This window comes from Pteropus medius, unplaced genomic scaffold (genome assembly GCF_902729225.1).
Source record: "Pteropus medius unplaced genomic scaffold, Ma_sr-lr_union100, whole genome shotgun sequence".
NCBI lineage: Eukaryota > Metazoa > Chordata > Mammalia > Chiroptera > Pteropodidae > Pteropus > Pteropus medius.
This window is the reverse complement of record NW_024349797.1, coordinates 1,421,724-1,438,713: the sequence shown is the minus strand read 5'-3', so window position 1 is coordinate 1,438,713 and position 16,990 is coordinate 1,421,724. Positions and strand designations below refer to the sequence as shown.

General features: G+C 48.0%; 1 protein-coding gene across 2 annotated transcripts in view; it reads right to left on the bottom strand.

Annotated features, from left to right (window-relative positions):
* Positions 1-12,867: 12,867 nt before the first annotated feature.
* RGS6 (regulator of G protein signaling 6) overlaps positions 12,868-16,990 on the bottom strand; it is a 442,000-nt gene continuing 437,877 nt past the window's right edge. For both annotated transcript variants that reach the window (XM_039883699.1, XM_039883696.1), the window contains one exon: positions 12,868-13,788. In XM_039883699.1, the coding sequence (XP_039739633.1) occupies positions 13,622-13,788 (167 nt within the window). In that variant the 3' untranslated portion in view covers positions 12,868-13,621. The remainder of the gene's footprint in view (positions 13,789-16,990) is intronic.

The window sequence follows — 16,990 nt, the reverse complement described above, 5'->3', positions numbered from 1 at the left end:
GAAGGTAGATAGGCTATTTGTGTTCTGGGCTTGAAGAGAGAAGTAGACAAGCGAGCCATGAGTCAGTACCCAGGTGTAAAAGAATTTCAACCATTTGCTGTAAGGACTGGGACAGTTTACGGGTCACAGGTTATGGCCCCTGGAGGGAGAGAAGAGGCTTTTATCCTGTGCCAATTCCCAAGCCACTCATACAGCCTCTGTACATCACTTGAACATGACACACTCTGACTTCTTTCTCTATTTAAAGCAAGATGTGATTCAGGTTTTTGAAAGCAATGTCTATCTGTTACTGGGGCTGGTGACCCAGGTTAGATGGCCACGAATCTGAGCTCTTCCTGTGTCCCTCAGATCCGGAAATAGCAGCTCAGTGACATGAAGAAGTGGCTTTCTTCCATAGAGACTGTGCTTGGCTCCTTCCAAGGACACCAGGAAATTTAAGTCACCTTTCGGCCTTGAGTGGCAATTGGCACTTTAGATGGCACATGTAACTGGAGCTTTAGTGCCTGGTTCAGACAGGTGTGTGGTGTGAAGACACTTCGTCCTGGCTATGTTTTATTACATATATGGGCCTACCCTACCTAGCTTTTTTCAAATTATATTTGTCTTGATGTTTCCTGGTGACATTTCAGCTATTGTCCTGTCATGCTAAGAAACGGAGCTGCACTAAATGTGTGTGCTTTTCAGAGATGGGGTAAAAAGGGCAACTATTGAGATAGAAAGGGTGGGAGAGACAGAGGTCAGAGATAAATGCTAAGAGATGGTGAATGCTACAGAAAGCTAGAACCCTGGCCATGTGTAAACGTAGAGAACTCTGTTTCTTCTCTGAGAGATTTTGCTCAAATGTTCCAAATTTAGGCACAGTAGACCACCCTTAGCAGATGCCATTTCAAACTTCCAACGTAATTGCTCAGAAAATTTTCATATAGATATAAATTTCATGTAGACATGAATATAGAATTCTGGGGAAGAGAAAATTATCGATAGCATTGGTACCCTTCCTGAGTTAGAGACAGTTCATGGCTTCACTGTTACTGTCAATACCCCGGCCTGTGACAGCTCCCTGTTGAGAACTTCAGTGTAGATATGTGTAAAGATGACTTTCATAAATGAAATGGGGGTTCAGTCTCGTGAGCCTGGGGGCCCTCTATCAGCAGACTTACTCTTCAGATCGCACCAGTGGTCCTAGAAATAAAAGGGGGAAGTTCTCTGAACAGAAGGCAATGCTGTCACAAAGCCCATGTATTTATTTCCACCTGAAAGACACAAGGCCTTGGGCTCTCAAACTGGGGCCCAGATTTAGAAGCTAGTGTAAATTAATATTACTAATGAAATTTGCTTGATTTCAGATCCCCTCAGAAAATTGTTAATTCTTCCCAAGGTATCATAGGCAGCAGGTTAGGGGCACCAAGGGCCTGGACAAGGGCAGATGGGCCCATCGTGCTGAGAACCCCAGACTGAGAGAGAAGAGAAGAACTAGATTCCAGCTCTCCAAATCTCTCCGCATCATGGGACCATAACATGGCTCTAAGGACAGCACTGTATCACAAAGCTATTCTCATTTTGATGACATTTCTGCAAACGATTCTGTTCCAAATTGTTAAAACAGACAAAGGGTTTATGCTTTAAGGTGCAGAAAGCATCTTATGAAATTACAGGTGTGTCCTGATCGATCTGCTGCTTTAACAATGCGTTAAAAGAATGACATTATTGTGTTGGAGACCTGAGTTTCTTTGCTATACATTATCATCATTTACATTATCTCTATTACAGATTCCAGGACGATGTTATCCAACGAAGACTCTGCATGCACTTTTTGTTGAGGAGAACACACGATCTTGTTTTGTCGTTGGGAACTCTGTATGAGATGGGCCTGTGTGTGTAGGTGCCCATCTTTATATGGCCAAACAGAGATAGAGCTGAACTGGCTTCATAGGATCTGGAGGAAATGCTCTAAATGGAGAAACTGGGAGAATAAAATGTGTGCTGCTTGTGTGGAAAAGAGAGTAAAAGGTGGCAGGAGAACCGCAAACAAAGGACAATTTTTCCTCAAAGTGTTCGTGGAGACCAAACATGGTCGTATGAGACAGTTCACCTTTAACCCTGTCAAGGGGTCTAATGACCGACAAATCAAAGAAATATCATCAGACTGTTTTCTCAAGAGGCAGTCCCACCAGATGGCCCTCGAAGACTGGGGTGGAAAGTCTCTAGCCGTGTCCTAGGATGCATTCCCAGAGAGGGGTGGGATGGACAGGACGAGGTCCTGGAGAAGAAGTCATCCAGTCCATGCGGAGCTCCACATACAGCATCAGCTTCTCAAAGGGCTGGCTTTTATTTCCAGAGGTGATGGAGGTGGTGGAGAAAGCTTGTCCCAGATGTACTTCTGAGGGTAATCTGAGTGAAGCTGGAGGCAGGCGTGCCCGTCCTTTCTCTCTCACTGCTGCTTTCAGGCCACCGACCTATGGACTCTGTCCAGGAGCCTTTCTTCTCCTAAAGGAACATCAGTTGGTTATTCCATCCTCTCCTCATTCTCATTACCCTCCTCTATGGACCTCTAGGTCACATCTCCATATTCCCCCAGGACAAGGACTCTAGTCGCCCACTCCCAGGCTCTTCCTCCACCTCCCACTGCCATTCCAAGTGATCTCAGCATTCACTGGAATGATCCTTGTCTCTTCCACTCTGACCTACCTGCTCCCCTCCAGTTTAGCTGCACCCATGGCCGTGCCCTGGATGCCTCAAAATTACTCCATCTCTGAAATAATGTATTCTGAAAAGCTCTTTCTGATCACCATCTCCTATCATTTCAGCTCCCTCCCTGCTTTTATCCCAGGAAATCTGCTCCCGGCCTGCCAGCTCAGTCCTTACATCCTTTTGGACCAGGTCTTAGGTCTACTCATTCCACACCATTCCTCCACACCCATTGGAATCTTCCAAAATACTCAACACTCACCTCTCCCTTTCTAACCTCCACATTCACCGAGGGGCTTTATATTCTACCACTGAGATCCCCTGAATCTGTCCCCTCCCTCCATTCTCATTGCTGGACCCTGCCCTGGTTGGGGCCTGGAGCTACTGTAATGTCTCTCTTTGATCTCCAGCTCCGACTTTTGTTTTTCCTTCATGCCCACTCCAGTTCTTCACACTCTTCATTCTCCAGTCATGGGCTCCACTCACTGTTCCCTAAATAGGTCAGCAATTTTCATACCACCTCCTTCCTCATTTCCTCTTAGGGAGAAGTGGTTGTTCCTTGCTACATGCATTTTATTTGTACCTATGTCCCTCTGCCTTGTGTTCCATTGGTTGGCTACTTGTCTGTATCTTCCACCAGAAAGTGTGATCTTCACTTTTACTCCACTCTATAAGTTCAGCAGCTAGAACACCTGCAACCTGGCCAATATCAATAAACATTTATAGACTTAAATTTCCTAGGACATGACTTTCATCAGAACTGCCCCCTGGGTCATTTATCGGTCCTGCCTCATTCCTACTCATCTTCTTTGGGGAAGATGCACTCCTGTCTTTTGTCTCTTCCTTTTTCCTCTGTGGGGCCAATTGCTAGGTGGTCCTTCCTATTCTGCCATTACATGAGGCTGGGCTGTGGAGGGGGTGGGAGGAGGCAGCAGGGACTGGGGAATGGCACAGAACACTGTGTGAGTGAACTGGCAGAAGTTCTGTGGGCTCACCAGCTGGTACCATGTGGGAGAGCCAAAGGGAAAGTTCATTTTTTCCTGCCCAAATCTCCGAATCCTGAGTGTCGTCATGGGCCTTAGTGCTAAAGGCTTAAGAGTGAGAAGTGTCAAGGTCACCTCTGCTTCATGTCTGACAGGAGAGGGGCTTTGTAGATGTTGTATGTGTACGGGGTATTGCCAGCCACTGGGCATGTCCAGACAGCTAATAACATGCCAGAGTGAGAAGAAGAGCCACTGACCCAATTTGTAATTTATCTTTTGGTTTGATCCCAATGTTTTCTCTTTGTTTCTGACTTGATGTATTCGTCTGAAGGCTCAGTGAGTTCATGCTGGCAAAGTCTTGCATGAATAGAAGCATTTAACTGCTCAGTAGATTAGCTCATAGTCGTGTGTGTGTGTGTGTGTGTGTGTGCGCGCGCGCGCGCGCATGCGTGCGTATGCGCGCACACACACGCATGTGTACGTGGAGCATTCCCAACCTCTAAATGAGGAATCTACCTTCCAGGTTGTTTTGTGAGGTGGCAAGCAGAGAGCTAGCAGAGGGGATTAGAGTTGGTTTAGGGAAAATCAGCCAGATCTCAGCACACAGATCTTTGCCCTGGGGAGGATGGAGGGGGGCATATTGGCTGGAAAAGAGGTAGATAAGAGTTATGTCTTTTCTGGACTTTATATTCTCTTTCCATGCAGTTCTCAAGCTGAAAGAAAACATGGGCTGCATTAGGTGATTCACCTAATATTACATTTTCTCCAGTTTTATTGAGATTTAATTGACATATACATTGTATTAGTTTAAGGTATACCACATAATGATTTGATATACATGTACATTGAGAAAAGGTTGCCACAATAAGTTTAGTTAACATCCATCACCTCACATAGTTACAATTTTTTTCTTATCGTGAGAAATTTTAAGATTTACTCTCAGCAATTTCAAATATTTAATACAGTATTTTTAACTATAGTCTCCATGCTGTACATTATATCCTATGACTATTTATCTTATAACTGGGAGTTTATAGCTTTTGACCCCCTTCACCCATTTACCCACAGACCTTCACCTCTACTTCTGACAATCACCAATCTGTTCTGTTTCTATGAATTTGGTTTTTTAGATTCCACATATATATGAGGCTGTATAGTCTATTTGTCTTTCTCTGTCTGACTTACTTCATGTAGCATAATGTCCTCAAGGTCCATTCATATCTCAAAAGGCAGGATATCCTTCTTTTTTTATAGCTGAATAATATTCCATTGTATATATATCCACCACATTTTCTTTATCCACTCGTCCATTGGTGGATGCTTAGGTTGTATTCATGTCTTAGCTATGGCGAGTAAAGCTGTGATGAACATGGTGGTGCAGATATCTCTTCAAAATAGTGATTTTATTTTCTTTGAATATATACTGTAAAGTGGAATTGATGGATTATATGGCAGTTCTATTTTTAATTTTTTGGGGAACCTCCATAGGGGCTACACCAATTTACATTCCCACCCCCCAACAGTACACAAGAGTTCCCTTTTTTCACATCCTCTCAGGCATGTCGTCTTTTAACTTTTTGATAATAGCCATTCTAACAGGTGTGAGGGGGTATCTTACTGTGGTTTTAATTTGCATTTTCCTGATGATTAGTGGTGGTGAGTACTTTTTCATGTACTTGTTGGCCATTTATATGTCTTTGCAAAATTGTCAGTTTGGTTCCTCTGCCCATTTTAAAATTTTATATTTGTTATGGAGTTGTAGGAGTTCCTTATATATTTTAGGTATTAACCTTTTATCAGATACACGATCTGTAAATATATTTTCTAATTCCATAGGTTGCCTTTCATTTTGTTGATGGTTTCCATTGCTATGCAGATAGGTTACTTATTAAAATGGAGATTCCTGGGGTCCTTCTCAAACCTTTTGGTTTAGAATCTCTGGAGGTGGTGCCTGGCACTCTATTTTTAGCACTGGGTGGGGCCACCATGAGCCGGCTAAGGCCCTACTGCCTATGATGGCAGATCCAAAACTAGACCCTGAGGCTTTTGACTCCATCTAGGGCATTTCCTCTTATATCCTGAATGTCCCTGGTTCTCAAGCTTTGGGAAACAAGGTTCATGTTGGATGCAGGAGAGTGTGTTGAGTGGATCTCTTACTCTGCAAGCCACTAACCCACCTAATTTAATTAGTTCTCTATAAGGGGGAGCACAAGGGTTTGAATTCCCAGAGTAGGCAGACAGGGCTGAAATGGACACTTGCTCTGAGATGATCTGGCACCTGCAGACACTGTCTTTGACACTAGGAAGGATTTCAAAGTCCTTTGTAGCTAACTTCACCTGTTTTCTCTAGGAGCCAGTCGTGTTCTCTTGGTGACTTAGAAAAACAGGCTTGGATTTCTTCTTGGTCTATAGATATTCCTTCTCCTCCTCTTCCTCCTCTGTATCAGCTAGCAATGAAACTATCAAAGAATGCCAATGTCATGTCTAAGACTCAGGAGCCAACTTGTAGAGGCGTTCACTGGCTCAAAATGGGATACTTTGGATATCAGTAAGGATAATTAATGGTGAATTGAAATATACTAAATCTATTTAAATTTATGAGTTTATAATAATGCTTAAGAACCTCTAATTATTTGTAGCTTCTGGATTTGGAGATCGCTGAGAGAACCCCCAGGTTGTTTCTTCCAGTTGGCCTGGTTCTCATGGCTATGCCACTCTATCCTAGATCCCTCTGTCCCTGGGGTCTGTTCCAGCACTTTGCTTCCAGGTAGCTTTTATTGCTTCATTATTCTGTGTTAATCTACTTGGAGAAAGCATGGAAGAACTCCAGAGTTATTGGTAGGAGTCTTTCTCTGTCTTTCTCTGATATGCACCATTGCTTCCCTTTGTAAGTAGCTTCTGTAAGATAAATAATCTTGCAGTCTCTTCAGTGAGCAGATTCTCTGATCATGTGCTTTCTCAAACAAGAGTTCATGGATTTGGGGGGGCGCTGTTAAAAGATGACTTTCTGTAGAAGAAGTTGTGGCCAGTGGGCCTGAGGGGTGGGTGGCAGTGGGGACCTGGGCTCCAGGCCCTGCTCTTCTACCTCTTCTCTGCCTTCCCCTTCCTACTCTGGGTCTGTTTCTTTACATAGAAAAACAAAACATTGACGGATGTACTGCTGATATATGCAACAAAGTGCACTGTGCTAAGCGAGAGAAGCCGGACTCAAAACGTCTCATACTATATGATTCCTTTTAGATGGCTTTTGAAAAAGGCAGAACTATAGGGTCAGAAAACAGATCAATAGCTGCCCAGAACAAGGGGATGGGGAGAGAGGATTAACCGTAAAGGGGCACCAAGGAATTTTGGGAGTGATAGAGTTACTCTCTCTCTTGATCTTTGGTATAAGTTAGTCACAATTTATAACGCTACATGTAAAAAAAGTGAATTTTACTATACGTAAAATATATCTCAATAAACGAACAAAATATAACTACGCACACATACACACACTCATCTGCTGGACCAGAAAATCTCTAAGGTCCCTTTCAGTGCTAATATTCCCTGATTCTCTACTGAGGATCTTGTCGTGGATTTGCCGGGCAGTAGGAATAGAGTCCAGGGCCTCGTTTCATTTTTAAACTTTCTTTCCCTGATTCCTCCTACTCCTCCCCAACTTAAAACAGTCTTTCCGTGATGTAATAGGAAAAAGAGGAAAATAGGCTTCATTGGCTTGATTGGCCATTTTAGGAACGAGGCCACTCCCTCCATGGAGGTACACGCGTGTCCGTGTGTGCCGGACATTCTCAGAGGATGGGCCTCGCCCAGCCTCTCATCTTAGATCTGAAGTCTGAATTATTGGTCCGAATTGGAATATTTTTTAACAAGAGCTCAGAATCCAAACGTGGTGAAGCAGCCACGGAGGCCTGTTAGAAAATGGGCATCTAGACGGGGAGCTCAGAGCATGTACACAGTGACTTCTGCTTCTACTTTCCACTCAGAGTCTAAGGGAGGAGCCCCAGGCTCCTGCCCTGCCGTTACTGAGGCCTCATGCAAGATTATTGATTGAGGCCATCTAAGTGACACTCGGTGAGGGAACCAGGCCCTAGCTGGGAAGACGAAAGCAAGGGGCTTGTTGCAGTAAGAGAGAGGCTGCTACCTGCATAGACAAAAACAAACAAACACAAAAACCCAGAGACTCCGGCTGGCGCTCAGGCTGGGCCTCACGGGCTGGCCTGGAGTCAGAGGGAGTTGCCCAGTGGGGATTTACAAATGTGTCCCACCTCTGCCACCTCTCAGTGCATCTCTCAGATGCAGCAACAGCTAATACCAGCACTCATTTCATGAGCACTTACTCTGTATTAATTCACAATAACCATAAGATTTCAAAAATATTATCCCTGTTTTACAAATGAGGAAACTTGGGCTCAGATTGGGGCATGTGGCTCAGCCTCTCAATTAGGAGATGTTTTTGGTCCACTGAAATAAGCCAGACCTGGCTGGGCTAGTTCCAAGGCTCTGAGGAGACTGAGGCCATGCTTTTGAGGGAGCCTAACAGAAAGCTCAGTTTTAGTTGGAGCATATACCGAGCTACATCCCTCACCCTGGGCCTCTTTAAACGAACCTTGGCCAGGGAGGCCTGCCCTTTGGTGTGCAGGGTCTGGGACAGATCCTGTAACCCCCACTGCAGGCACTGAAGGGGTTGATGCAGGAAAAGGGGCCCAGTAAGGTGAGCCAGGAGTCTGTGTGGGTGTTTCTGCTCAGGGAAGCAGGTGGAGGGAAAGTATGCCACCAGAGCTCTGTGGCCCCGGGGGTCATGCCTCTCAGAGGGCCTCTTTGATGCTGCTCTAAGCTTCAGAAGTTGGAGGCTGCCACATCCCAGGAAAAGTCCCAGGATCGGAGACAACCATCAGAAGTACTGAAGGTTTCTTGGAGGCTGGGACCAATGAACAAATGGAAGCTGGCACTAAGGGAAAGGACAGCCTCATGCCCTTGATGCCAGAAGTCCCTAAAAGCATGTGGGGAGAGAGGAAGCAGTCAGAGTAGATCTCAGACAATCTCAGGTGGGCACCGCTCTTAGTTTTATAGCTGACAACTCCAAAGCGCCCCCTCTACCCTGGACCTGGAGCACATCTCTTCTTGGTGGTCAGCAGGATCGTGAGTGTACACAGTGACAGCTTGCTAAACAAAGATCCTGGAAATAAGCCAGATGGCTCGGCTGCGTAGGAGGAATTCCAGGTTCCTTGGAGGTGGTGGCCATGATCAAGGAGGATGGGGAAGCGTGGTTCATGGTGGGCCAGGACCTGACCATGGGATATACTACATACCTGACATTTCAGGTGCTGTTGCAGGTGTGACCTTGGTCTTGACCTCACGGGGCAGAAAGTTCTATTTTGGGAGTTGGCCCAGAGGTTGGAAGACAAGTTGATTTCTATGCAAGTGTGACTGAAGACCCATTTCCATGTCTCCGAGATCATTTCTTTGGGGAACAAAATTTCTGCAACTGAAGCGAACTGCTAGGTGCCGGGTCATCATTAATAGGACAACGGTACCATGGTTCCTTTTCCCTTGTTCTCTCCCTCCTCTCATCGGCCTGACTTCCGGGCTTTCAAAGTCCTGCTGCTTTGGCATTAGTGGGAAATGAGATTGTCTTGTCTGTCGCTCAGGAAACCAAGACCCCTGTAAGGAGCACCGTCTGTTTGCAGCAGACTTTGATCTTGGGGCCTTGTTTAAGAATGGCAGAACCGTGTCTGGCCACTGGGTTTTGTGGTTGAACACAGACAGTGGGCCATAGAGACCACCCAGCCAAGGAGGTCCTGGGAGTTTTAGGGGCTTCAGCCTTCTGGTGAAACCACTGTCCCAACCTACCAGGATGAGTCCCGTACCCTACAGATCTGGCTTTCCCGAGCTGTTCAGCATCCTGCCTGGGAGTGAGGGGGAAACAGGCTGAGTGTAGATGTGCGTATGTGTTAATGGAGCAGGGTGAGGAGTGGGGAGTAGGGAAAGGTGGTAGATTTTCAGGTACATTTTGCCCAATGAACCTCCAAACCATGGAGCCACACAGAATTAGCTGGATTATAGTGGGTTCAAGTCATTTATTTTTAGATTGTACCAGCATGTTTGGTTCTGGGGTCCAATCCCCAAATTCCAGAAAAATAAACTAATGAGAACCACATGCACTATGAGAAGGCCATTCCGATGTGTCCGTGATCATGCGGTGAGTGGGCAGAGAATACAGACCAGGAGCCCTGGGTGTGGAGCAGGGCCTCGCTTGGACAGCTGACAGAAACTGGCTCCGAGCCCTCTTTGGGAATGGAGAGAGGGCCGAGGCTGGGTCATTTGGACCCTGTCCCTTATGGCACCGGGCCGCTTATTGCTACATTTGCTACTTTGCTACTTTATGGCCCCTGGGTTGTACCCAGGGAATGCCTATCACTGGGTGGTACTAATGAGTAAGCTGCTGGCGTCTGCTGTTGCCATGGTTACATGAGCACAGGCCTCTCTTCAGAGGGTCCCATGGTGAGTTATCGGGGATTCATTTGGCCGCTGTTAGACTGTGCCACACATAGTCCGTGCTACATACTCAACTCAGCCAGCCCCATTGGAGGCTGGTGGCACATTATTCACCTCCCCACCCACCAAGGCTTTCCAGCTCCAGGGCCTTGCTGAAATACCTCCCTCTAATACATTTCGCAAGTCCCAACACCAACAGCCCTCAAGCCTTTCCAGCTTCTGGTAAGGCTTCTTAGTGGTAGCTTTTGAAGTCCACACATTTGGAGCACAATGGGAGGGGTGCATCTTAGGAAAGACATCGACTTTCACAACCGCCAAGGGGCCACATGGGTGGCAGGCTCCTGGTTCAGCGCCCTGTTGGTGAGGTAGTTTGAACACACCAGCAATCCTGCCAGGGGAAAAGTCCCTAGAGCATGTCCCCAGGTGTTCACTGGTCCAAGAGTTGTGAGAGTTCCCTTCTAGGTACTGGCCTATCTCACTCCTTGGCAGTGGTGGCCTGGGGCACTGCCAGCTGACTGCCCTGCTGTGTTCCTGGGGTACAGCAACACCTTCCCAGGAGATCAAAGCATTACTTTCTGGCAAAGTAGGAGCCCTCTCTCCAGCCTAGAGAGTTACTGCTGTGTAGGCCTGGTCCTCTGGCTGCTGCTGGGCATTTACCTGTGTCAGCCTACAGGTTTTACTCTTCCCATGTAGGCCAAGGCTATATCAGTAAGATGCCCAACACCTGGTGTCTGTGTGTCTGTCTTGATGGATGAGTGGTTGCTTCTAAGCCTGTCCTGATGCTTTGGCCAAGGGGCTACCAACATATTTGCCCTGTGAGCTCTCATTGGGAAGAGTTTTGGGCCCAGAGATGGTGCCTAGTCAGGGGAGCTACGGAAGCTTCTGGAGGCAGGGGAACATGCTTTGCTACAAAACTGCCTTCAAACATTTAATCTGGTCTGAATTTTTGGCTGTGCAGACCAAGCCAACAAGGAACTGGCCAAGACCAGATTTTCCAGATGTACTTTCATTTTAAAGTCTACACAGTAGACTGAGCTTGGACTGGCCAACTGGGTGGAACAACACTATGACACCTTCTGTTATTAGGCGTGATCTACTGTAGTGGTAGTCACAGGACTGGCATGCCTGGGTGGCAGGTGGGATGAAGGGGTTATTGCTCTAAAGCACCCTTACCTCTATTGAGCCTGCTGGCCAGCCCTTTCCTCATGTCCCCGGAGGTGTTTTGAAGCTATTAGACTGCTCTTTCTCAAGGCCACAGTCCTTCTGGCTCTGGGTGTGCTCTCTGGGGACCTCCAAGGTGAATCAAGTCTCAGGTCAGTGTCACTCAAGAACAGCAGCTAGAGTGGCTAGAGAAGCCAACCCTGCCTTGTCTGCAGTCATGGGGAAGAGCAGGAGGCAGCCAGGCTGTTGCTTTGGATAACTGAGGGCACAGAGGCACCTGCTATTCTGGAACTTCTGTCCACATGCCCTGTGCCTCCATGTCAGTACAGCTTGGGGACTGTTGGCAGGGAGTGGCATTCTTTGGGCAATGTTGGGTGCAAAGGAACTTGAACTGCAATTTGGTTCTGAAACAAGAGGTCTGTGTGCAAAGCAAGGGGATTTAAAAAGGGTGGAAAGAGGAGAAGAGGGGTCAAAAGACCCCATAACAATGGCTAGGGCTTTATTTCAGTCATTATCTAATATCTGCCAGGTGCCAGGCTCTGTGCTGAGGTCGTGCGGAATGCCTGATGAGAACCTGGGTCTATAGAGCCACTCCTGGAGACACTCTGAGGACTTAACATATGTCATCTAACTTCCACGGAATCTCAGAGAGAGAGCAACTACTGCTAGTAGGGGAAAGTGAGGCATGGTGGTCAAGAACCCAAAAGGGTACAACCCTAATCAAGACCCTTAATGGCCCATCTGTGATAGATGAAAGCCTGGTGCCCTGGGGACAGGGCCCGGTAGAATCAGACACGACATAGCATAGGGGTGGGGGTTGGAAAGATGGTTCATGGGAGCACCCAGGAGGCAAGGTCTGCAAACCAGCTTATGCTCCTTTGGTTACCAGCTGGTGAATTTGCCTACGGGAGCAAAGAAATACCAGTGATCGCTTTTTTGCTTCTACGTTTGCTGTTTATACATTCCCAAGGGAGATTTTTTCACCTATGGCCAGAAATAAGTCAAAAGAGGAGAGTCATAGCAGGTGGGGAAGTGAGCGTCTGAATTCAAAAACATGTTGCTTAATACTGCTCTGTCCAAAGGCCTATGGGAGACACATGATAATGACAATAATGAGAGTAATAGCTACCATTTGCTAAGCACCTACTATGTGTCAGGCACCTGACTTGGTACTTCACATACATTACCTCACAGCCAAGTTGGCAGATGAGCATTTTGACACACACATGAAGGGAATACAAGTGGATCTTTCGCAGTTTTTTTGCAAGTGTTGCTTTCTGTCTGCTCTTCCCCTCGATGTCTGGTATTGTTTAGCGGGGTGCCTTTGCTCGGCTGTCAGAGAACCATTTGGCCCTGGCCTAGCCCCTCTGTAGCATATGCCCCTTCAGCTTCACATACCACTGAGACATGGCTCAGCAGGGACCCAGCTACTACTGTAAGAATGCCACAATGTGGGGGCTGTCAGCTGTGTGACCCAGTGCCCCACCCCCCAGCTGGGAACCCTCCTGGGGCTGCGGGAGGGGAGGATCCCAATGGCCCCTGAGTTCATGGCCATGTTTATTTTGAGTCAAACGTGAGGGAACAAACCAAGGAAAGGGGCAAAAACAGAATCAATTATGAAATCATAAATTTTTAAAGAGATGGTCAGAATCTTCATCGCTGTTAATCCACAAGTTCTTTCATCTACACTAGTGCTTCTCTGGTGTTGGACCCTTGAGGCATTTGACAGGACCAGAGGGCAGCCACCACGCCTGTGGAGACCACTTCAGAAGTTGGCCTCTAAGGGGGTGAAGGAACCGGAGGCGCAGCCGTCCCGAGGTTGCTCAGCGCTGACGGCGTGATTATACGTGTTGCGTGGGGTCAGGTGGCCATGGGACCGGGGCGGGGTGTCAGTGGGGGGAGGCGGGAGGTGGTGGGGACGCAGTGGCTATAACTGTGCTGGGTGCTGTGGGTGCACCAGAGAGACGGTGGAGAGATGGGGCGGAACACTGGATGTGCTCAAGGCCGGACGGTCCTTCTTGCGTTTGCTGGGCAGCGCGATCCCCCAGACAGCGGGAGGAGTGATGCTAATAAGAATATGATCTCAAGTGATAGTCACAACACCCCACAAGATGTTCTCCCCTGAACGAGTTAGGGATAAGGACCTCTCAGAGAACGGGGTGTCGGCGCACAACTGTACAAGGAAGAGACGTTTGTAAACAGGGGCCTCTACCGGGCCGAACCCAGGCTCTGTGGACTCTTTCAGCTCTCCTCGTTCACCCACCGAATCTCCCCACCGCTGCCTCTCCTTGCCCTCACTCTTTCTCTTTCACAGTGACCAAATCTCCCCGTAAGGAAACTCTGTCCGCGGAGATGGAGCGTCGCCTCCTGCCCGCGTGGTCCTCGGGCGCCGGCCCTGCGGTGGGAACCTTCAGGAGGACTGCATCAGGCCCGTGAGGCGCTTGCCCGCCAGCGACTTTCCCTGCAGAGACACGCGACAGAGGCACACACGCGCGCACACACACACACACGCACGCGCACGCACGCACGCACGCACGCGCGAGCGCGCACACAGAGGGACAGAGACAGAGAGCCAGACAGGTGAATTAATTGTTGCACGAGCCACGGAGTCCAAATAACTTAGTCACCTGTCCCCTTTGATCTCTGGATTTGGGAGCCTTAACTGCAGACGGTTGGAAAAACCAGGAGTCTGGGGCGGGTTAGGGAGGGAGGAGGGTGTGTTGCCCTATTCTTTCTGGAGTGTAGGAATTTTACTTACCCCACGCCAGGCATCACAGCTCTTAGAGTGTCTCTTAATGCCTGTGGGCTGTCCCTGAACTTGATTTTATTCAAGCGAGGAAGGAAAAAGTGGACTGGGGAGCATTAAGATCACGGAGGGTAGGTTGACCCAAATAGATGCTAGCTAAGGATCTGGATGATTAGAAACTAATGAATTAACTAGTAGTCTGAAGAATGCAGAAGACCTAGGAATCTTGTTTGAAATGCAGGAGAGACACACAGGCTTTGGGTCCTCTTGATGACCCAGTTTGGGACTGTGGAAGGGATATTCGCTGCAGCTCAGAGCCTGGGCTGGTGACAGGGTGCCACCGCAGGCCCTAGGGCAGTGCGCTGTTGCTGTCTCCTGTGATCTTGGCTCCCCCTCTGTGGTCCCCAGGGCCTCCACATCAGGAATTCTACATACCCTTTACTTGCAACCTATGTAGCTATTCTTGAAACTGAAGGTGAACCAGGCCGTAAGGCCTGGTGCATGAGACACAGAGGGCCTAAGAGAGGCCAGTTGTTCATACACCTGGGAGGAGGTGACTGAGGAGCCTCTGATGTGGGCACAAGGGGAGAGATGATGAGGATGAGTGAGGCGCAGTCGCTCTGCTCAGTTCCCTTGATGTGGTCTGAGCCCATTTCCCGTTCCCCTCTTCAGAAATCCATAGCATCAGACAGGGATCTAGAGGACAATGTGGCTGGACCCAAGCAGATTGATCACCGTGTCTGAGAAAACACTCAAAACCCATCCTGTTATTGACAGGGGGTCAGTGACACCATTGCCATCTGCAAAGGGCAGCACACGATTGCTCGTCAGCACAGGCGGCAGTATTTGGTAGCGGGAGATTGCAAGGGCCAGTAGTTCCTCATGTTCATTTCCAAGTGGGGTGTGAAGGCTCAGCTTGTTTACTGGGCTTGGCTGCGTGTAAGCTGGATGTAATTAAAAAAATTGATCAGGCCTGTGAAGCCTGGTGGGGTACTCAATAAACCTGCTGATTGATGAATTGATGGATAATGGGCATAACTAACAAATAAACGACATGGGCTGTGAGTTTGCTGGATGCAGGACAATGTGTCATCTGGCTTAACACTCCATGGAGGGACATGCCAGCTTGACTTTGAGAATTCTGATAGCATGGATGGGGAGCTTGTCTGGAAGTGAAATTGCTCTCAGGAGCTACTGGAAAGTCTGCATCTACCTCCCTCTGCTCTTTTTTTCCCGTCTTCCTTTCACTATCATCACGTTCTCCCACTCCTCATTTTCACTAGTGAGATAAACTTTTCATTTTTCCTCCCTATCTTAAAATACACACACATACGTGCACAAGCAGAATCTCCCCCATCACCAACCTTATCTGAATCTTCAAATATGCTAACCTGAGCTTGCAGCAGGGTACATTTCTACTAGGCTAAGGATTTTTTAATCAGTTTTTTTTTTTTAAATCCTAGAGGGTTACAGTGCCAGTCTTTGCACATCATTAAAAACAGAATGGCTACTCCTCTGTGTAGAGTGGATAGGTACAACAATAACTTGTAGCCAGCAGAGGCTGACCTTCCTTCAAGCACTCCCACCAGCCCTGGATTCTAAGGCACACACATAGCCGGCCTCCCTTTGACTGCCCTTTCTTAGATGGAGCTTGAGGCATTTGTCATTCAGTTGGTTCACCTGGGATTGTGCCTTCTGGAAGCGGGCCTGAAGGCAGGAAGCATGGGTGTGTGTGTGTGTGTGCGTGTGTGTGTGTGTGTGTGTGTGTGTGTGTGCATGTAAGGTCTTCTCTGGGGAAATACAGAGCTGATGAGTCTGAGCCTCGTGGTCCAGAGCTCTAACAAACCTCCCCACCCCTTTCCCCGTGCTCATATGAAAGGCACCAAGGAATTTTGCTTTCCTCTCGGTGCTCCTTATAACTGTGGTAACCACGTACCAAATACCGGTTCCTCCCCACCCCCATACCTCCTCCACCAGGGCCACAAATTACACATTGTGTCCCCAGATTTATGTTCCAGGTTTGCCACACACAGTATTTGGGGCTCTGATTTAGCTGGCAGATGTGAAAAAAAAAAATCACTAAAGCTTCTGCAAAAACAGTTTGTTTCCAGTGTGTATGTTAAAAGCCCAAAGACAAAGAAGGTGAGGTTTACCAGGCATCCAAACCCTCATTACAGCTTCTTCCTCATTAGTGAGGTCATTTTGACTGGAGAGGGGGCTGTGGGTTGAGGAAGGTTGGAGAGTCTATTTCTGGAGGATTGTGACTATTTGTTTTAGCTGAATTTGACCCTGAGGCCCCCCACCCTCCAGACCTTCCAGTTCTATAGAGTGGGCTGGGCTGGGCTTGAAGGCACTAATTAATCTCTTCCTGCCTAAATCCTGGAGCTCAGCCTCACGGCTTTGACTCCAAGGACCTGTGGCCAACCCATCAATCCTGCCCTTCCCCTCCCCCGCAGCTGCTTCTATTTTTTCGGACTTCAGGGGCAGGGGGTGCAGCAGACCAGCCTAGAGAACCGCCGGCGATTGCTCCCAACTGCTCAGCAATCCAGGTGGTGCTCTTTGGCATTTTTCACTCATGCATTTACCAAATGCCAGTTCTGCTGCTAAAGGAGGTCATAAGGGTTCGGGTCGGCTGGAGGAGGGCAGCTCAGCCCAGCTGCAATCTGTCTTCTATGCAGTGACCTCCCGGGTGAGGCTGGAAGGTGGTTACTCATGCAGGATGCAGGCAGGGCTCGATGCCTGGCCTCTGGCTTTAGGGAAGAAATCCTGCAATCACACTGGCTCAGCAGCTGCCTCCCTTCTGAAGAGCTGAGGTTCCTGTAGTTTTCAGGGATCAAAGTGAAATCTGATAGCAGAGGCTACCTGTGTTCTGAGATCAGCTGCCCCAAGGTTTATTCTGCTGGGGCTTGCTGGGAGC